The sequence below is a fragment of the Empidonax traillii genome, unplaced genomic scaffold, assembly GCF_003031625.1.
Source record: "Empidonax traillii isolate 1590-97213 ecotype Southwest subspecies unplaced genomic scaffold, ASM303162v1 scaffold60:size2069287, whole genome shotgun sequence".
NCBI classification, from domain to species: domain Eukaryota; kingdom Metazoa; phylum Chordata; class Aves; order Passeriformes; family Tyrannidae; genus Empidonax; species Empidonax traillii.
Genome location: NW_020955253.1, coordinates 234,984 through 258,024, shown reverse-complemented (window position 1 = coordinate 258,024; position 23,041 = coordinate 234,984). Strand labels below are relative to the sequence as shown.

Genomic DNA, 23,041 nt, shown 5'->3' with positions numbered 1-23,041 from the left:
CGGGGTATAAGAGCGGGGGCGCGGGGCGGGGGGCTATTTGGCCGGCCGGGTGGGGAAGTGCGCGGTCGTTGCCTGTCTCCGGGCGGGGGTGTCGGACCGGCTCGCGGCATGGGAGACCAAGCGCTCAGCTTCGTCAAGGACTTTCTGGCCGGCGGGATTGCCGCCGCCGTCTCCAAGACGGCTGTCGCCCCCATCGAGAGAGTGAAGTTGCTGCTGCAGGTAAGGGGGCAGTGGGGGGCGGGCGGCCGGGCGGGCTGGGCCGCGCCACAGGTGGTGCCGGCGCGGCGGGCACTGCCCGGCGTGACTAAATATGGGAAGGAGCTCGGCCGGCTCCGGTTACGCGGGAGCTGCCTGGGACTTTCAGCACCGCCTCAGGCTGGCGGGAGCGGAGCCGGCCCCGTCCATGCCCTTCAGCGTGCGGGGTCACTCCTGCCGTGCCCTCCTCTCTCTACCACCCCGTTCTCCTCCTTCTCCCTCGCGCAGGTCCAGCATGCCAGCAAACAGATCACGGCCGATAAGCAGTACAAGGGCATCGTGGACTGCATAGTCCGCATCCCCAAGGAGCAAGGCATCGCCTCCTTCTGGAGAGGCAACCTGGCCAATGTCATCCGGTACTTCCCCACCCAGGCCCTCAACTTCGCCTTCAAGGACAAGTACAAGCAGATTTTCCTGGGCGGAGTGGACAGGCACAAGCAGTTCTGGCGCTACTTCGCAGGGAACCTCGCATCTGGGGGTGCCGCGGGAGCCACCTCCCTCTGCTTCGTCTACCCGCTGGATTTCGCCAGGACCCGGCTGGCGGCTGATGTGGGCAAAGGAGCCGCAGAGAGGGAGTTCTCTGGGCTGGGCGACTGCATTGTGAAGATCTTTAAGTCTGATGGCTTGAGGGGCCTGTATCAAGGATTTAGCGTGTCTGTCCAGGGCATCATCATCTACAGAGCAGCCTATTTTGGGGTGTACGACACGGCCAAGGGTAAGAAGTACATGGAGGAGTGACTGCAAGGGAAGATCCGTCCAGTAAAGGCACTTTAGGGCACTTGGTAGTACAAGGACAAGCAGGGCTTGGCTCAGCACCAGTTCAGAGTGAAATGCTAGAGCACACACAGGTGTTTCTGACATGCACTCCTGCCTCCCTCAACTTGCTGTTCTGAGCAGACACCTTGGGTTTGGATTGACTCCTGGGGTTGGTGGGTGATTGTTCCTTCCACAGGCGTCTTTCCCACAACCCTTTCCCTCTGTTCTGACTCTGCCCATTTGTTCTTGATGACAGGTATGTTGCCTGATCCAAAGAATGTGCATATCGTAGTGAGCTGGATGATTGCCCAGAGTGTCACTGCAGTGGCAGGGCTGGTTTCTTACCCTTTTGATACTGTGAGACGTAGGATGATGATGCAGTCTGGCCGAAAGGGAGGTAAGAATAAATGCTCTTATGGTGTTCTGGCAGCAGAAAGTATCTCTTCATTGAAATAAGATGGGAGATACTGGGTATTTTTTTCTCTTATGGAAAACTAATGACCTTTTCATTGGAATCCTTTAAAAACAACCTATGGGAAGCGCATGGTTGGTTATTTCTGTCATGTTTGCTTAAAGGACTGAGAAATTACTTGATTTCCATGTGAGGAATTACTTTTCCTTAATTGATTACTTAGATTCTGGGCAAAACTTATTCCTTGTGAGTTTAAAGATGGGGGAGTTGAAACATATTTGCTGTACAACTTTGAGCCTTATGACCTTTATGTTTGTTTCCACAGCTGATATTATGTATAAGGGCACAATTGATTGCTGGAGGAAGATAGCTAAAGATGAAGGATCCAAAGCGTTCTTCAAAGGTGCCTGGTCGAATGTGTTGAGAGGCATGGGCGGAGCTTTTGTATTAGTACTTTATGATGAAATCAAGAAGTACGTCTAAAACTGAACATCATAATGTAGAAGTTCAATTGTTCTCAATCAACTTTTTAAAAAATATTCTCTTGTGATGCAATGGACAACAAAATATTTCCTAGGGAAACAGAATAAAATTTGAGTAACGTATCTGGCAGAGATGATGACGCGATTCTTTAAAACTTGTCCACTACATCACAGCTACATTTTGTATGAGAATTTCTCCAGCATTTGTATTGGAACCTGTGTATATATTATACTTCAAATTGCAGGTAATAGATTTTGTCTAGAGACAAGACTTGGGTGGTCTATATCTAGTCTAAAATCTAATATTGTGAATTCTTAATAGATTGCTTAATACCATAAATATTTATGACAATGTCTCTAGCTACTCAACAGTGTGATGGCATTTATAACATGAATTAAAATCATGTTTTCTTCTAAAGCTCTATTTTTTAATGATATCAAGTGAAAATATCTGAAACCATAAACTATATTGAAGCAGCAGGCTGAGTTCCTAACTGCAGCCTCTTCACTGACAAATTACACATTTATATGGTTGAAACCATAATCTGATTTTTCAAAAATTCTTTGTAGAATATGGAAATAAAGTGTTTCAAAAGTTCCCTGTATTGTCACAAAGGAAAAAGTTGTCTGCTCTGAGGTTCAATTGAACTTACACTGAAATGAAATAAATTAATATATTAATGAATTTTTCCTGTTGTTTTCAGTACACTGAACACATTACAAGCACGTGTCTTTTGAGGTGAAGTGCTAATCAGCACACTGTTAGTGACTGTCTCTTCAAAGTTTTTTCAAGAGCTTTAAGGGGTAGGTGAAGTGGTTATTAATAATTCTACAATTGCAAAACCAAGGGGATTGAGTTTGAGGGTACTGCAGCTAGTTATCTTAGAGATAAGCTTCCATAGTCTTAGCTGCTTTGATAATTTGTTATCCTTAACTTTGAGGTATGTCCTCATTGAATAGTGAAGTCATTGCTGCTTATTTTTCTTGAAAAAGTATTCTGGAGTGGGATACTCCCAAGTTATTAAAATAACTACGCTTTCAACTACACCATTATGAACACACTGAGCCATTAATTACCAGTGAGATCAGAATGTGCTCAATACAGATTTTAACTTAGGGTGCTGCAGAGTTGCGAACTCAATGAAGTATAGACTGTCCAAGTAGGCAAAGAAGAAAAAGTGAGTTGAGGCCATTTCAGCTGTTAAGTGTGGCTATATATAAACAAAAATTTGCTATGTATCCACCCAGGAAAAGAATCATAGAATGAGAACATTTGGTTTGGGTTGGAAGAGACTTTAAAGATCATCTAGTTCCAATCCCCTGCCACAGGCAGAGACACCTTCCAGTAGACAAGGTTGCTCAGGGCCCCATCCAACCTAGCCAAGGTTGGGGCAGCCACAGCTTCTCTGGAGAACCTGGCCAAAGGGTAAGACTAAGCAAGTAATCATCAAATACATTTTTATTTCAATTTCATCTTTTACCCCTTCATATGTATGCCTTCCAGTTATCCCTTTTCTATATTTGAATCATTTATTGTCAGATGCAGGTGGTTCTGGCTCTCTGTCCCTTGGCGTGATAGACTCTGTGTGTCTGCCGCAGGTTTCGACCAGCATTTCTGTTTTCTCTGAAGGCAGGTACAGGCCACTAAACAGTGTCTGGAAACAATATCTTTCCACCTGAAGACCAGAAGCATTTGAAGAAAATTTGGTCAAAAAAACCCACAAACACAACAAAGATAATGATTTTAAATTAACCAAATTTAAATTTTTTTGTCCCAAGACAAAACCTGGCCTGATTGTTACATCTCCCTTTTTTCATGGGCACTATCTTAAGCACCTGCTTTTCTAGATTTCTGGTCTGTTTTCTTTCCCATAGTAAATAACCATGGTCACAATCTATCAAACCCTAAGTTTGTGAAGAAAATATTACTACTAGTTTTCAAAGTGCATTAGTCTTCCTTAAAAGCTTTAGCTGCCAGTTTCACTTTTCTTCCTTTTCTCCTTCCTTTCCACATTCCTAATGGTTCCTTATGAGAAGCCTGCTAACACACTCCAACTCTCCATTTTACATTTAGCTCACTGATAAGGTGGCAAATGGCATTTGGATGTCTTAGAGAAGATTGTCTCTGCCATCGCTGTAACCAACTTCAACGACAGACTGGAATAGGCAGAGGTACCAAACGATGGGGGGGAAAATGTATTTATGAATGAGTAAGATAAGAGGAAGCAAAGAAACTTACTGAATGAAGCTGCACTCCAGAAAAGAAAAAGGAAAAAAAAAGACAGAGAGGGAAGAATAAAGACTATTAAAAGGGAAAGTGAGAGGTATCAATGCAGGAAAATTGCATTAGGGGAAGAGGCTGCACGTGAAAGAAAACATGCAGAAAACACTTAAAAGTAAATGGCTCCTTCTTTCTGCTTGAATGCCAATGCATACACTGTGACAGACTGCAGGCAGCAGTCTCCATAAAGATACTTGCAATCAGAGTTCAAAACTGTCAGTGACTTAACCATTCCCCAGAAAGGAGCTCTTCCCTGAGTCTGAGGCACTCAGTATAAGACTTCCTGGAAGTGTAACCTAAACTGCAGCTCTAAGCTCTGAAAGCCTGGAAATTAGAATTTAATTTCTACTTGAACTCCTGTTGTCACACTCAATTGATACTATTCCTTTTACACCTTTGCAATACCTGGTCACAGGCAAACTATGCAACCTAAAGCCTGTGACAAAATCATTATTCCCTTACATCTAATCCTTGAGCACTAAGAAACCCGAGTTTTTTCTGGTTTTCTGTGTACCAAGGTATTCAACCTCCTCTGCATCTTAATACCATTTATAAAATTCTGAAAGAAGCCACTGCAATGAGAATTCATGTTAAATATTTTATTTCTTATGATTTACAAACAACATACAAAATTGACAGTCTTTCATACCAAAGTTAAATAAGATTAAGCGATTGAAAGTAATTTAAAAAATTATCATATGAACACTCAGAAGTATTTAAGCTGTGACTCTGATACTCAGATTCAAGGACAAAAATCTTTTAATAGTGAGTAATTTTAATTACCACAATAATACAAATAAATACAGCAGTTCTGTTCCTTATAATCGCAATATAAATCTGTTTGCCACAACGTTGCTTGAAGTTAAAAGTTCAAATATTGTCAAACAGCTAAATTTGATCTGCAGGTCACCAAGTGCAGCAGCTCTGCCAAACTATCACACAGGACCAAGTAAAAAGTGTGTTACAGTGCAGAATACCCAAAAGCCTAAGGCCCTCATGCAAGCACTAGCAAAGAATAATAAACTTTTCTTGTCATAGGGCTAAGACCTAGCATTACCAAATACTCTTTATTCACAATATAGAGATTTCTTGTATCTCTCCTGGGAAGAAGCTGGGAAAGCAAGCAAGGTTTCAGCAACATCCACAGACAGCAGCATCACAATTTATGCTCCTATTATATGGCTACATTCCTACAAAACAAGCTCACTGAAAGTTTGCCTTTATGTATAGAAATAAACCACACCACCTACTGTTTGTGATTACCAAGTCCATTGGATTTTACTCCCCTTGTAAATGGATGTTGCTACTGGAGTTTATCTGACATCACTACAAATATTTGGTATGAACGTGACATTTAAAAACAGGTCAAGAAGCATAACAAGACTGCTTTCTACTGGTTTTTTTTTATTATATTTTTTTTTTATAAATCCTGGTTAGTAGTCATTCTCAAAGTCAAATATTGAAGATGTTTCCTGCAGTTCAAGTTTGCATCTTCCCACTGAGAAGAGCAAGCATCTGCAAAAGCAGGGCCATGAAGTATTTCCCTTGCCTTAATATTATTCTCTAGGTTGAGCAATAACTAGAACTTACTCTTGTTTACTGCTGACTCTGAAATTGCTGTTCACTTCAGTCTTTACTCTTGTTCAAGTAATATTGGATGCTTCTTTCCTACACAAATGTCCCAATGCATCTTCCAAAATCCAATACAATTTCCCAAATCCTTTTAATTCCGGAGGAGACACAGCCTTGCGTACAAAACATACTCCAGGTGTTGAACATTTCAGAGCGGCAAAACATCACCTTCTGCAGCCTCAGTATTCTAGCTCACCATGCAGGAATACACAATCTGCTTTGCACCCCTTCACACTGCTGTGAAAGATTCTTTCAGTCACAAGAACATGACCCACAAATTTCAGAAGGCTTACATAAAGCCAGCATGAAAAGCAGGGCCAATCCAGGAATGAAGCATATACTTTTGAGTTTAGTGCAGTATTTTAAAGTATTATTAATATTTTAAAGATTTTATTTACATCTTGCACCTATAGTGCAGTAATTCTGTCCTTCCATGTTATGGATACAAATTCCACTTCTGAGAATAAAATAATAGTTAAATTTCTATTTAACTTGTCCATTTAGATATCTCCCTCTCTTTCCTAAGTTCTTCCTGTCATGGAAAACACTGACTGAAGAGAAAGTGTTCACTTTAAAATATTTTATAAGCAATTATATTAAATGCAATGCATTGTAATCACCGAACAATGCAGAAATATTTTTGCACATAGAATTTACAGAAGCCCTAAAAATAGAAGTCTGAGGATCATATCAGAATGCGAGGCAAAGAACACACTTACAACCAAGCAGCACGGACATTAGTGGGTTTAGGTCTCTGTAATACCCCACTGGCTAAGTCAGACATGGGCTTTTCATTTCTCTGGCCCAGTGTACTTTGTACAGTGGATAATCTTGAAGTTCCTCCTGTCAACACACACAGAAAAGGAGAATGCTTGTGCTCAGTATAACAGAAAACTTCATGATATGTTACTACTGCAATGGTCATTACCATAGTTTACAAAAAAAACCCCAAACAAATTACAGTAAATTAATACAAACCCAAAGTGTTATGAGTTGTTTGTAAATGACCAGGACAAAGAATCCAGGCCTGTGGTTCTTTAACCCCACATACATGAGTCTATAGGGACACATTATCTACTTCCAAATCTTACACACATGGTTTGAGAAAAACAGGGCTACTATCAGTAGATCTACATTTTCTGAATGAGAATGTGAATCTTCATTGAGGTTTTTGTGTAGTTTTTGGTTGGGTTTTTTTCCCCCCTTGTATTCTCAATACTGGCAAAACACACTACCAACAGAGATCTTTTCTTCTTGGACAAGATAATTTATTAGAAATCTAGGAGGGCATACAGTCATCATATATTTATGATTTAAAAAAAAAAACACTTAAATGATCTCTGTGTGATAAATCAATCTAAAGACAACAGAGAAAGGAACATATTTGCTATTCTTAATAGTAGGTGCTTCACAATTTTGAATTATAAAAAGATAAACGCATAGAAATGCAATAATCTGCAACTTCAGAGTACTTACTTGGAGGACTAAGCTGGGTGAAAGGAGATTTACCTCTTCTTACAGAAGGTGAAGAATTCAAATAACTCATCTGGCGCTGATAGTCCCTCAGTTGTTCAGAGCGTCTCAACCCAGCTGTTGGTTTCACTGCTTCCAGTCTTTTCAGGAAAGCCTTAATATTGAAGAAAAATATCATCAAGGAGAAAGAACAAACAAGATGCTACAAAACAAACACAAATTTATTTTAATTTGAACTGCAAACCCCACCCAAAGTTTTAGCAGTGCATAACATGAACTCCTCCACTGGTGACCAGCACAAGCTACTCTGCTCATGTTCAATTCTTTCCTCAGTGTTATAAGGTGACACAAACTGTAACTATCCCTTGCACATCATCAGTTCTACATTGAGTACATCTTTAGTACCTGAATGTTCGCTGTACTTTATGGTAACTTGAAACAATACATCTGTTTGGTGATAGTAAAGGTAGTGAGGAAGTGGGCTGCACTCTTCTAATCCAACCTTTGGTTAGTCTACCCTTCTAAATTTCCAGAAGGATGAGAAGTTAGGGGTTGGTTTTTTTTAATCTTTGCTTTGCAAACATACTTAGACCACTTTATATTGCCCTATATAAACCCCAGAGAGGATTACTGATCCAAATTCTGCGAAACAAATTTCGAAAGGAAAGCACAAGCATCCATCCACAGGACACACTTTGTTTTATCCATAATGTAATTTTAAGAGACTCTAGTTGAAATCATTGATACAGACAACATTTCCTCGTGTTGAAATTAGCCCCAGCAATCAAGCAGCAAGAGATAAATTGGAATAGCTACTTACATAGTACTTGTAAGATACAGTTTCCTATTCTATAGTTACTTCTATGTGAAATAGAATTTATTGGTTTAAGAAATTTCAATAATCTAAAAAAAGAATCTGATAAGAGGAAAAATTGGGAAGTACCCAGCTACATGCAATATCCAATTAACAACTTCAAAATTTTAATATATTTCACCTTCAATGGTCTCCTCACATAGATCTACACATTTCCTCCACTAACTAATTTCAGTTCATTTCATGGCCTACAAACACTTGGCAATGACACAACCATTGCTGTTCAGGGTTCGATGTGCATCCTATGAACAAGAAACAATGCAAACTGTGCTTACAGAAGTCTCAAAAGCACTAAAAATAACTCTGCTAATAGGATGTATTGTCTAGATGCATACTTATATGGTAGAAGTCAAGAAACTGTCTCTATCACCATTAAACTGCAGCCCCAACCAAGTACTGATTTTTTAAAAAATACGCATACAAAAAATTACAAAAAGTGAAATGGTATAGGATTTACAGGATGTCAGTTGTCATTGTCTAACTGCAACAGGAATCTACAGACTCCTGGTAGTTTATGCATGGGCACTAGAAACCTGCACAGAGCGCACAAGAGAGAAAGGACAAGTGATTTTGGCTCAGACATAACATGTCACAAGTGCCTGCAACAAGTGCCAACCAGTTCACAGTCAAGTGGAAATACCTAAGTAAGCAAAAGTCAAAGGAAGGACTTCAGCTAGAAATAGCTCTTCACTAAAGTCAGTAACAGAACATGAAATGGTAGACTTGCCTCTAAATGTTACATCTAACATTTTACTAACAACTTCATCTGCATCTCGTAGTACAGTTATATACATTTAGGGTTGCAGAGATCACCCATTTACCTTCAGTATTAAAAATGGAAGCTCTCAATACATTCAGTTCCATCACAAATGGATCAGGTAAATTGTAGAAATAACTTCCCAATGAGTCAAGCATGTTTCAAGTCTGCACTCTGTGACACTGTAACAGTGTCACAAAATTTGCATATCTTACCAATGCAGTAACTTCAAGCTTGATTCTGAACATACAATATTTACATATATTTATTCTTTATAAATAAATACAATTGTCTGCTTTTGCTTCTATGCCTGTATTTCAACAAGTATCAAGTCCCCATTACTAAAGCAAAAAAAAAAAAAAAAAAAAAAAAGAGACCTCTTAGTACTAAAATATTAGTTTTTGAGCAGGTTATCACTGGACTAAATTCAGCCCTGCACTATGGAAAGAGCAGATTAGATTCTGTGGTGCAGAAGAGTCTGAAGCAAAGCTTTTCTAGAGAACAGGAGAACAGCTCCTGAGGTTTCCTTGCCCTCTGCTGCAGATTGTACCAAGGTCGTGTTATTTACGCAGTATTTGCAGGCGTGAATTTTGCCGTTTGGAGAACAGCCTGCTGCATACAGAAATGAACTCATCAACGCACTGAAACGGCAGCCCTGACCTACTAAATCCGTAACCCAGAACTAATCCAATTGTTATGTTTTTACTACCAACCCTACAATCTTGAGGTTCTTAAGTGAGGAACTACTTTGTGCAAGGTACAAGTACCTTGAACAAATGTTCTTTTTCAGTTGCACACATAAATGTACTAATTCTTTCATTACGTTCTCCTTTTGAGAAATGGACTGAAAACAGTTGCCTCTTCCCTTGCTCTTCTGAAGTACTAAATCTCTGGAGCCTTAATCACGCATCACTAAAGTAAATAGAAATTTCATCACTGATCTCAATGATTGAAGAATCAGATCACAGAACATAATCCAGGTGTTTAGAACCAAATATATGTTCCCAATCAAATTTTAAGGAATAAAAATAATGAATAACAGACACTAATGGCAGGAATGTTATTAATTGCTCTAAATCACATTGTAGCTCCTCATAGCTCTTGATTCAAGCTCAATACATATATAGTTTCATACCACTGATGACCTCCCAAGCTTGGCAAAAGACTTCCCAGGTTATATTTTCCCCATCTTCTTTGACTTAATACTGAGCTTATTGTAAAAGTAGAATACTTGAAAAAGAAAAAAAAAAATCACAGGGGGTGTTCCTGCATGATTACCTTCTAGGAATGGAACAATCCTTTATAAATCTAAGCATCTGGAGATAGGTAAGTATTTACGAAGACACTAAAATACATATTGTCAATGATGGAAGGAAACATCAGATTGCCAAAAATTACAGAACAAAGAAATCTAACAAAATTTAAAAATTGCTTCTATACAGTAGGCCAAAATAAAATCTGGTAGTTCAAATTTGGGCACATCAGGAGAACACTGAAGGTAATTCTAATGCTCTCTGTCAGAAAGAGGAAAAAATTTGTACAATGCTTTCAGGCACATAGTGTGACTCCTGGGGATGTCCTGTGCAGGAGCTGGACTCTATGATCTTTGTGGGTCCCTTCCAACTCAGCATACTCTGTGATTCTGTGAAATATAAAAATAATCAGTACAGACTTTCCCGCAGCTGTGTTGAAAAAGGAAGGAAAACAAAAATTACTGAAAATGTAGCACTCTTAAACTGAGTTCAAGAGGAGGTAAAAAAAATGTTACCTTTTCTTGGATACTTTGCTTTTTAAAAGCATGAAGGTTTCAGTTTCACCTCCTCTGAAGCCTAACCAGCTGACTAGTGTGCCTTGACAGCTGTTCAAATTTATTTATATTATGCCTGCTCTAATGTCACTGATGTTAGTGACCACACTGTCCCTCTGCAGGGTCCACGTGGGGGAGGGGGAAACAGATAACTGCATTCAAAGACAGTTGCCTGCTATTATCAATACAAGTACTTCTAATTTTCTTTAATTGCCAATTGCTCTAACCTGACAAATTCTAAATGACAAAAAACTCTTAGAATTCTTCAGTCTACAGAAAAGTCTTTTTAACTGAGCAGCTATCAAGTTTATGTGTGGCTCACATCATCACAAGGAAAGTAGGCTAAGAGTAGAGAAAAAAAGAATCCTGCAAAATATTCAAAACTTTTCTTGAACGTGTCATTAAGTCAGTCTTTATTATAATTACCATAGCAGTGTTCAGGAACCATAAGTCTGGGTCAGGAATCTAAAGACCATAAGAAATCTGACCACGAAGAACCTCTAGTCTAAATACTATCCTCACAGAACTACACTCTATTTGTACTGTATTGTAGTATATTTTAGCCAGGCACATCTGTGTGCCAATCCCACATCCTGACAGTTTTCCCTGATGAGAGGGCCATGGAAATTTTTTTTTGCATTGCACTTTGTGATCTCAGGAAATACCAATATTTTGTCTTTAGTCTTGGCATACAATGCCTTTGAACCTACTAAGTGAAAAATATCATATTTTCATAACATCATCACTGTGTCCTTGTGTTTCTGAGGAGCCACCAACCCAACATGAGTACTTCTGAGTTCCTAAGACCACAAAGAAGACCATGTTCTTTCACAAGTGCATTCTCTACAGCTTCCTTCTCCAGATCAAGACCAGTAAGGACAAACAACCTTGGTATTCTTCCAACAACCATGTAAGTGTGCAGCATCCAAGGTCTGCTGATGCCCTCTGACTCCAGGAGTGGTTCTTGAGGACAGGACAAACGGAAGGCAGAGAAAAAGCAGTGTAGAATCCTTTTAGGGAGGAGTTCAGTGCTCAGTTGCAACTCTGATGGACCAGTGCCCTCCCCCTCCTATTTCCTTCCATGCCTAGAAGTTTGCCCTGTTTGCAGCACAACACAGATGGCAGGACAGGCGCTGTGCAGCACAGCATCAAAGGTATATTTTGTGGATGTGGCAGCAGCCAGGTAGGGGGATGGCCAGAACCACTCTCTCTCCTCTGCCCTTTACTCCCCACCCAATTACCACGCACATCTACACCATTAAGTGGAGACAAATGAATACACATTCATTTACCTTCACAGCAATGCAATAAATGTATTTCTAAAGGAGATTCAGGATTTCCAGCAGGACTAAGCCAGCTCAGACTGCAAGAGAAGGGAAATAGCCTCCCTGAAGGATCTTTGTGCTGGTAGAGGCCACTGACTACAGCAAGTACTGGGGAGAAGCATTAATGAATCTGCAGCACAGAGGACTTGGGGAACCAAGACGGTGAAAAGAGAAAGACTGCCCTTGCAGAGGAACACAATAAGTGATTTGTTTAATTGGTGCAGAAGAGTGACTACACTGGAACTGAGATCAGAGTTGGATTTGTTAGGGCTTAGAGTTCATTTTGTGGGAACATGAGGTGGGAAAAGAAGAACATGGAACGTTACGTACAGTGAGTCGTAACAGCATGGGGCAGGAAGAATGCACAGGGATGCACAGAAGGACCAAATATACACAAAAAAGAACACCTTTATCTCCCTTAAGCTAAGGTTTGAGAACTGCTGTACCAGAGCTGCTGAGATCTTTCAGTGAAATTCCAGTGTAAACTGAAAAGGTCACTTGTCCCCTAGGAACCTGTCTGAACACAGCAGCTTAGCTCACCAAGGTCATCTAACACCTAAATCCTAGTTGATGAAAAAAAACCAAGAGAAAACAACAAAGAGATATTAATTACTTCTAAGTTCTAATGAAGTACCTGAAGAATGGTGTGATGGCTGCAAATCTGTATTTCAAGGACCCCCAACACTTACCTGTATATGCCAGTATAGATTTTTGAATTACACAATAAACCATTAAATGTTTCAATGGTGTATAGTGTCTGCTCCATGAAGATGAGTATCGTATTTATACTGGCAAAAATAATGATTAATATGTCAGTACAGATACAGACACACTACATGCAGATGTGGGAAAAAACGTAACACATCAGTCACACTTGAGTCCCTCCACTGAAGAAGAGACGGGGTTGAGAATATCTTCAAACACGGGAGTAGAATGTTTTCTGAGTCAGCAGCGTCCTCTGTTGGCAAGCACAGCACTCTGGTCTTGCTAGCTAAGCCACCAAAATCAGGTTCCATTTATGAAAGCACACAGTCAAAGGCAGCAAGTACAAAATTCTGGCATTAATATCAGCAGTAATCTATTTTGCTAATTGTGCTTTTTCTATAAATTGATAATCAGTACTTTAAAACTACTGTTCTTGAGAGCAATGCATCTTTTTATTGAACCTTAGCTCTTTCTAACAGAGCCTATGCGAACATATATTCCCTGTACCTCCTGGCACCCTTTCACAAACCTAAAGAGTACTAAACCATTCAGATTTCCCTCTAATTTCCTAAAATTTTACTTACTCTCCCTGCATCACCTCTGATGCCAAATGCCCACAGCAGAAATCAAGCTTTCTGATAACAGTAAGTATAGACATTACTCCAAGAACATTCTAGTGGAAAAAAGGAAAGTTTTCCCTAGACAAGTTGTTAACCTCAGGGCAAGAAATTATGAAAGCTCTACACCAACAGGGAAAAAAAAGATCTCTGCATCAAAACTCTATAACTCCCTGCAGAGACTACTGTTGTAGATTTCTGTTCTTGAATTATTTACAAAACTCTTTATTCTTTTCCAACAACATTTCACTAAGGTGTATCAAGCAGCATGTCCAGTATGAAGTACCCTCGGCCTCGTATAAAAGAACTCCTGAGAAGTAACAGAAGATTATAAGGAAGTTCCATAGAATTCCACCTCTTCAAATCTACAAAGATGAAGAAAGCTGCTGACCAGAAGAAAACAACTTCATAAAGCACATACTTTTGTCTATATAGAGCAAAACAAATTCATCAGTGGGCAGGGTAGAGATGTTCTTTTGTTTACAGTCTCAGAGAAAAGTATGTCACACCTGTAATCTCAAAAAGTAGTGCTAGAAAAATCAGTATGTTACAACTGTGATGCTCTAGGTGTACTACACTTCAAGCAGAATAAAAAAGTAAAAAACACTGCTGAGAAACAATAGCAATGTTAAACAAAACATACGAGCTGTACTGATGAATCACTGTTCCAAAGAGAGGAGCAGAATATATGTATCATCCTGAGTTTGGGGAAAGGAATAAACCAAATTTTACAATCTAAACTAGCACAATGTCCTAACATAAATTCTAGGAATTATTCTCATATCAAACATGTCTGCTCATGTTGCTGACAACAACAACTAAACTATAAATGAACAAGTAAATGAAGAATATTATTTCTTGGACTACACACAACCACCATAAATATCTAAAGTGTACTAAAACATCAATGTGTGAAATGACTATATGTGTTTAGATTTGCTGCATTTTTGATCCAAAATGTGAAAAGGCAAGACAGTCTTGAACAAATACTGCAATATATCATAAGAGAAAAGGTTTGTGTCTTTGTGTAAACAGAATTGTATTGTAAAACATCCTATGCATTAATTTACTGGAATAATCTATTGTTATGCAGTACAGCATATTACACTTACATCTGTGACACAGCACTTCCTCCCCACAGCCTAAGAATACACTCCTATTATCAAGGTTCTTGTGTTACAGCAAGTCCAGTTTTCAACATTTTAAAGAAACACCTCCGCCACCCCCAACACATGAAAAAAGCCTTCCTACCAACCTGAACACACCAAACAAAATCCAACCCAGCCTCTGAGAAGTATCACACAACTATAACAAATTCTTGTGCTAAATTCTTTTAGACTGTGAAGTGTAATAATGTGAAGTATAATGTCAACTGCAGTCTAGTGGGGAGCTAGGGAGAAAGTTTCCTGCTTTGAAGTTTTAACAATCCAGATGTCTGAAAACTGGAATAATTAAAACGTAACAGATTCCCCTGAATAGGGCAACCAGACTTTCTCCATGCTGAATCTGTATCTCATTATCTGTGTGTATATAAAAGGAAATTGCAACCTGCACTTACACAGAGGGGAAAGAAGTAATAAATTATTTTTGGTACACATTTTACAATTATTATATTTTATCTCTTTTTCAAACACACTAATAAGTAGGAGATATGAAAATGCCATTACATTTATGTATTACAATTCAATCACTAAAAGTGTCTTATTCAAACCAGTGTTACTTTTGTTATTTGAGTACTCTGACAATATCCTTACAAATGAGTCTGAATTTTTGTTTTCCACTAAAGTGACCCACTGTGATTGCCATCACAAACCTTGTGACAAGCAGAGCACTACAGATATTCAGACAGACACTTATGAGTCAAAAAACAAAACTGACATTGACTTTGTATCCTCTGCATTTAAAATATAATGGGTTTGATGCTACCATATTGGTTGTTTTATCTTCAGCAAGCCTGTTCTTGAGAGCCTTAGTAATGATGATGCATGAAGCAGGATGAACAGTCAGACTGCTTTCCAATGTTTTGAGTGTTTTAATAATAACGGTTATTCCTCTTAAATTACATTATATCAAAGTAGAGCAAATTCATATAAACTAAAATCTATTTTCATCTGAAAAAAGCATCATAGACCCTACCTTCCCCACAAAAAACAACCACCTGCCCGTATGAACAATTATGCAAACAAAATAGTAATCGAAATTAATTGAAGACTTACTGCGGTGAAGGTCCAAGTACTGCCTCATCAATTTTCTAAATATTTAGCAATAGCTCATCTGACAAGAGATAGTCCTTCACAATTTAGTGACCCACATCCATAGTCAAAACTTACCAGGTTTTCTCTTTCAATTCTCTGCTGCTCTTTTTGCCTGTTGAGGGCACTATGGTACAATCTAGGAGACGGTACAGATGTCTTCTTCAACGTGGTACTTCTTCTTGGCTTTGCAGACTGTCTTGACAGTTCTTTTAGCAGCCTTTGGTTTTCCCGATCGATCTGTCTTACTTCTTCATTTGTGAAAGAATAATTTTTCCTTATTCCTCTAGATGGCTGATCAATGGTTAGTTTTTGTTCTTTTTTCTCCAGCTGTAAGAAAGCTTTAAAATAGCACACAGTAAAAAAAAAAAAAAATGTAGATTAGAAAACACAGTTTCAGTATTGAAATAAATTACAGAACCAAGAATTAAACCATAAATTAATATTTAGAGGTTTGCACATAGAAAAAGATTTAAACTTGGCTCCAAAGTTAATGTAAAGTATCTGTCTCAGTTGAGAGGCAGAACAGAAATTATGTTTCAGAGAGAAAATTGACACTGGGGAAGCATAACTCAGAGGTACAAACTGCAGTTTCTGAAGTGATTTTGTTGATCCTTTGCTCCTGAAGCAATCCTACATCATACTGGTGCAGAAAATGCAAAGAGAATTATGAAAATTAAATTTAATAGATAGAAATGAGTGAGCACATGTAACAGCACAAAAATTAAACCATGCTATAAGGTTTCAAGGCAAAGAATGCACACTTAAAAAATACACAACAAGTCGGACTTGCACAACTGCAAGATAAGGTAACTGGAAAAACTTCACTCTTAGCCAGAGATAGCTATATATATTTATTACAGTTCCACTGGAGCTTTGCTGTTGACCTATTTCTAAGCCTTTGCTTTCTAAAGCTCTGCAGTACATCTTCTGGCAACTACTTTAAGAGCTATGATGTCATGTATTACCCCATCAAATCACTGCATTATCTACATAGAGGAATGGCAGTAGCACATCAGATTAAACAGACTTCTGGGGCTGAGACCCAGCCAAGGAAGCCTTATTCAAGCCATTTCCCACATACCTCCAGTATCACAGTGCCTTCAGAAGACACCCCTCATTCTTACCCCTAAAAGCTCCCCACAAGCAGAACAAGCATCCAAAGCAGAAGGAAAAAAAACAACCAATCAGGCATGCAGTAATATTTCATCAGCAACCACTTCCACATTAGCAACCTGTTGGCAAGGGATGTTTGAGTCAGCCTATGACAGCTTAAAAACTTCAGAGAATCATGAGTGTTTTCTTATTTCAAAACAAAAATCTTTTTTGCAGTGTCTCAAGTGAGTTTCTTTCAGAACTGAGGCAACTAAATATTGCTATTGTCTTTGAGAAATTTAGGAAAAGTATCCAAAAAGCAAAATCCAAACGCTTCATGAATTTCAACATCCCTCTGGAAGTTAGTAAGCTTGCTCCATCAGTATGCTAGGGAATACAGGCAAGTACTGCCCCCAGGCAGCTCTAACAGTGAGGTTTCCCACATTAACAAATACTGCTTTCATTTGTCAAGAGAAGATGCAAGTCACCTCAAAACCAAGACACAATGCAAACTAGCACACACCAAGTGCGCCAACCAGCAGGTTAATAAAGCATAAATGTTTTGAAAAACATCTTTACAGTTTAGTAAGTTATTCCCAGGGGAAAACTAGTACAGCCATTGATGCCATTGGAGGAAACGAACCTGGAATAAGACTCATCTGGATAAGCCTACAAGGTACAAAAAGAAATGCAAAGAAAATAGCTAGAACCACACAATTCATAAGACAACACCAAGCTGCAGAATACCTCTCAGTAGAAAATAATGAAATATATCTTTATGGGAACATGCAAAACTAGTTCTGCAGAACACAAGCGGAAGAAAGTAATTTGAATGACCATCTGAAGAAGACAAAATGCTACATAATGGATAACTGCATTATTATGGAGCTATGAAAGGTAATTTTACCTTCTGCCTTATATCCATAGCCTCTCATGGGTTAAAGAATACTGCACATCATATGCAAGAGTGGTAGTCAGGTTGTGGCACAGAACAGCTGCTGAACTCAAGTCTTGATCTAGCTTTGTGGTGCTGGTGCTATTGGTGATGAAGTCACAAGAGACCCTTGAGCTTCTGAATAACTCTAAATTACAGCTGAAATTTACAGCAACTCTTTTGTTTCTGTGAAAGGTGTGAACTAATCAAATTCAATTTAAAGCAATGATATTCTGGATAAAGACATTTTCAATTAGAAATAGAGGTTTCATGTCTTCAGTGGTATGTGACTTTTAATTCTCTGTAGGATACAAGCTGGCTATACTTAGGCAGTGACTCTATATGCCTATGATGCAGATGTGAACTATAACCAGTTCAGAGATTAAAAATGCTTCAACGTAATTACTTATTTTCTGACTTGCTCAGTTTCTGGTAAACCCCTGTCAGGTGTGATGAAGAAAATAAAACCAGAGCAGGAACATGGTACAAAAACCCCTCCCCTTCCTCCCATTACTGCTGGTCAGTAAATGCTTTTAGAAATGATGATTCAAAGTATCCTGCAGCGATAGCTACATACAGGGCTCAACAAGCACTGCATTACTTCGTCTCTCAGATCCCCAGGGGGCAGTGGTCTACAATTTCTGTAGCATTAAACGCCACAGTATTTTACCAGAAAGCAGCTCTCAGGCAATTAGTGTGACTACATATCTACATACATATCCATGCACTGCTCCACCGGGTACTACTTCTTATACATATGTGAATAAAGCATGACAAAATTTTACAAATTTACTCTCACCTGCTAGTCACATTGACCTCCTTCAGTCACATCTCCTCCCAATACAGACTTTTCCTCTTTCATTCTTCTTCTTTTCCTTAGCCTCTCAATATATTTTCAATATATTACAATATATTTTGAATATATTACACTTCTTTAGTGCCTCATCCACACCTTTTATCACCTCACCACAAAGACAGCCTTTCCCACCAGCTCTTTGTAGCACCAGTGCTGCAATACATCAAGGTATTGGATCAGGTAACACACAAAACTAGCTGGTTTGCTCACCTTCAAGTTGGTAAATTAATAAATTAGTGTTTTAATTAGTTAAGATCTATGTTAAGGAAGAATTTAAGCTCCAAAACACTACTCCAAAGCAAACCATGACTTACTAAAGGCTATCTATAGATGATCTCTCCTAAGCCACGCAAATGCAACATTAATTTTCTTAGGAACTGACAGGAGAGTTTAAATTTTAGTTTAAAAAAAAAAAAAAAGACTAACAGTAGAAAAATTGACTACTAGTACAAAAAAAATGCATGCTGTGTCATTTCACTGCGAGAGTATCACTAATACTACAGCATAACTGCTTGTTCCTAACAAAACAAGCAAAAGGCAGGGGACATCCCTGAAATCACTACTCCTCAAATGATGCTCAAATGTATCACAGAAGCAATCTAGAAGGCAGTGAGCAAAAACTTCTGCAGGTCTTTCTGAAGCAGAAGCGACACTCTTTCCCTAGTTCAGAAAGAGGCTTCTGACCCCCGAACCTCAAATCAGCAGTAATAGCTGCCATTACTTCCAAAGTTACCTGGCTGAAAATCTGTCCAACCTGTCCCTGCAAAGCACCACTTTGATGACACAGCATCATATTCCTACTCTGCACACAGTAACTATGACAGAAAACTAGGTAATCTCCAGCAGAAACAGGCACTGAATGTACTTCACCATTCAACACCTGCCAACAACACTGCTTTCATGGCAAAGACAGTAGGTGTCTAAGAAAGGTCAGCACACGCCCACAAAACCAGGGACAATTCACCGCCAATAACCAAAACCCACACTATTCTTTAATCACAAATCATAAGGGTTTGAATGGTTTACTTGAGTATTTTTGCAGTGGCCACCGACAACATCAGATAACACTAGAGTTTAAGGTTATGACTTTAGGTTCTAAACAGTTTGTGAGTCTTGAAAAAATGAAGTATGATTTACCTATTTCATCCATACTCTATCTGTGGGTAATAAGTAATTTAACTAAACCCCCACTTACTTTCATTGTCAGTCAGACCATAAATATAATTTGGGGAAGGTGATAAATAAGCAGGAGTATTTCCATAACGACTTCACAGTATGCAGTCTATTTCTCATTTACTGGTAAGCAGGGGAAGAAAATTTCCTGGTATTCACAGGGTTTCTGTGAAAGCTGGTTTCCATGGAGAGATACCTGACTTTTTTTTTTAAGCAATAAACAAGCTGCTTATTGCTTTCAATTTCTAAGCATTGAAGTTACCTTACAGAATGAGAAAGGCCAAACCTTATAAAAAATACAAATTATAATTAGCAAGTCAACTGCATTAGGATGGGATGATATAGCTGTCCTAATGGCATCAAGGCTAAAATCAAAATCATGCACGTTTCAGTGTATCTGTTGCAATTCCAGTACAAATTGCTTCAGTGTTTACACTTGCCCGATGTTTTGTTTTATAGTGCTCCACTACCACATCTGTAACATGCCAGAAAATACTGAAGGATTACAATTCTTCACCAATGTCTAGTTGTTTCAATCTTAAACTATTTACCTGTGGTTCCTCTAAACAAATAACTCCTTAGAACATCCATTATTTCATGCCACAGAGCTCTTTAAAAGGGATTTTGAAGAATTCATGATTCAGTGTTTTTTTTTAAGAAAAGGAGTGTAGGGAAAGAAGGGTAAACACAGAAGATTTATTTGAGGAAGAAAAAAGAGTTTCATTCAAGGAGGTTTTTGCTGCTGAGAAAACTAGGCCTAGGAAAAACGTGGTGTGGGAGAAAATTCTTTCCCATGAACGGTACTACTTATTTTTTGCCTGTTTTGAGAAGTTAACTCCCCTTTTGCAACAAGATGTGACAGTTCTCACACTTGTTGAAGGCCTCTGGGGAGAGAAAGAAACCATAAAGCACAGAGGAAATTATCACTTTGAAGTCACAAGCACGCAAAAGGTGTTGTTATAAAGGCACCTGAATGGGCCTCCCAGGGCTGTTGTTTTTGCCTGCTGCATGATTTTTAGCAGTGTATTTAAGGTTTTGGACTTCAGAATAAACTTTTCCTTAATACCTTAGTCCTGGTTTGGCCATCTGGGTTTACCTGTGTGCACATCACTTCTTACAAGGAGAATGTCCTTCTCAGGTATAAATCTTCCCTACTTAAATATGCTTAAATAGGGCTGCTAGTTATCTCGATGTCATGAGAAAGATAACAGATATTTTGCAGGTGCTGAACTTTTTTCCCCCCCATAATTACATCTCATGGATGTTGGAAAAGTCTAAATCTCTTCATAACCTTACAGATTTTCAATCTGTTTTCAAACTCTCTATATAAGTCGATAATTTCTATCTCAACACAAGTTTCTAGATCTGTGAAAGCAAAGCATATGTGTACACATGCACACACAGAGCTAGTTCAAACTCTGAAAATGCAAAATAAATGAAACTCTACAGAAAAGCTATATATGTTTAGTTCAGCTCTACAGATTGGGTACATATATATTTCAGTGTCTACTTTAAATTTAGATACTGCTTAACAGTTATTCTACAGATAGACTAGTTCAGCATGAACGAGCACACAGAAAACTTATCCCTAGGAGGATAAAGTTTCAGTTATCAAAAACTTTTTCTATTTCCTGAGTGACAAATCATAGCAGAAAAAAAAAAAAGTGAAAGCAATTGCTACATGTTCAGTTGAAGCTGCTATTTAACTTTCTACAATAGATTTTATTCAGAAACACAGAGCTTTTACTTTCACAATAATGATATTTATATGACACTGCTTTTCACACAGGGAGCTCTGACTATTTTAAAAATCTAAGGTACAGAAGAGGCAAAAAGATTTATTGTCAGAGGTCAGCAAGAGCTTCAAGAATACAACTGGTCTTCAGCCTGTGGCCAATTGCCCTACTTACCCCATCACACCACCTCCTCAAGTTAATAATAGCTAATACCATGGATTTACAGACTAATTCCCACAGACACTTTAGTGAAATAAGCAGGTATCAACCCCATTTTACAGAGAAGAAAACGTGAAGTGCTAAATTCTTTAGCGCTGTATAGACCTTGGGCAATCCCACTGTATTGATACCAAACAAATTCAAATAGAGATGCACAGCAATTTTAGCAGACAACTCTAATCTGAACTACAGAAATCAAGAGACTTGTCTAAGACAGAGAGCAAGCACAGCTACAGTTGTGTTATTTGTCAGATTTTACCTTCTCAGAATAGCATAACTGAAAATTTGGCTTCTATCAAAGACAAGCACAGCTTTAAGAATTGTAAAGGCATGCTAATTCTTTTTTTATCTCCCTATCACTTTTTAAAACTCCTTAAAAATGAATAGTTTCAATACGAACAAAAATATGTATCAAGGGAACATAACTGCAACATTTTCTAAATGCTTCAAATTAATTTTGCTTTCAGGTACATAAACTACCTTGCTGCCTAATAACCAGACTCTTTTTCTAGTCTGAAACTTGTTCTTTGAACAGATTTCTTTCCGTTCTTTGTTCTTGCAATTTTTTTTTTTTTCCATACAAGAGATTCTAGTCTTCCCAAACATACTCACTGGTAATGTGAATGATTGTACAAAATAAATTATTGCATGACCCCTAGAAACAACACAGTAAACAGATCACACAGAAATTTTGCAAGTTTCTGGGGACCTCGGGAAATTAAACTTGTGTAACTGCTGCAAATGCTTACATCCTGCTATGTTACAAGAATATTTGACAAAAATTTTAAACAAAATGCTTCATCAGTATATATCACTGGAAGAATATTATAATTTAAAACCAAATCATGGTAATTTCAATAATCTTTCATGCACTCAGCTCTGTGCTTCTCACTTCAAGCAATGTCTATGCAGTTCTGATAATGCACTCTGGGGGGTGGTGGGGGAAATCATTTGCACTTTTTTTATTTCCTAATAAGTACAAAAAAATCTGGAAAGCAATAACTCAGAATAAGATTAGCTCGTATTTCCCAGACTAGTTACTTTGCACCATTAATAACCCTGCCCCATTTAAACTTCAAAATGCCCAAACTAATTAAGCTGTCTTGTGCTTGCTGATTTAGAGAGGCACTTGGGAGTAATATGCATGTTAATCAGGAACATCAGCTGCCAGACTATATGAATTCTACTTCTCATTACTCTATCTTTATTATTGTTATTTGGAATTGGTTTTCAGTTTTGAGGAAAAACTTCCTCCCCTCAACAGAGATTCACATCTGAGAACACCTACTCTGAGCTATAATACCCATTTGTTTTAGGGATGAGATGAAACCTTCTATAATCACCAGTTATTAAAAAGCTTCTTGCTAACAGGGAACAAATAAAGATGTGGGACATCATAA

General features: G+C 38.4%; 2 protein-coding genes across 4 annotated transcripts in view; one reads left to right on the top strand and one right to left on the bottom strand.

The window, feature by feature from the left end:
- The first annotated feature begins 14 nt into the window (after positions 1 to 14).
- On the top strand, positions 15 to 2,590 carry SLC25A4 (solute carrier family 25 member 4). Its single transcript, XM_027879853.1, has 4 exons — positions 15 to 219; positions 484 to 970; positions 1,268 to 1,408; positions 1,749 to 2,590. Exons 1-4 carry the CDS (start codon positions 109 to 111, stop codon positions 1,904 to 1,906), a joined length of 897 nt encoding a protein of 298 aa, XP_027735654.1. The 5' UTR covers positions 15 to 108; the 3' UTR covers positions 1,907 to 2,590.
- A 2,180-nt stretch (positions 2,591 to 4,770) lies between these two features.
- CFAP97 (cilia and flagella associated protein 97) overlaps positions 4,771 to 23,041 on the bottom strand; it is a 30,466-nt gene continuing 12,195 nt past the window's right edge. For all 3 annotated transcript variants that reach the window (XM_027879851.1, XM_027879850.1, XM_027879852.1), the window contains exons 4-6: positions 15,707 to 15,969; positions 7,295 to 7,445; positions 4,771 to 6,661 (exon numbers count right to left, since the gene is read on the bottom strand). In XM_027879851.1, the coding sequence (XP_027735652.1) occupies positions 6,534 to 6,661; positions 7,295 to 7,445; positions 15,707 to 15,969 (542 nt within the window). In that variant the 3' untranslated portion in view covers positions 4,771 to 6,533. The remainder of the gene's footprint in view (positions 6,662 to 7,294; positions 7,446 to 15,706; positions 15,970 to 23,041) is intronic.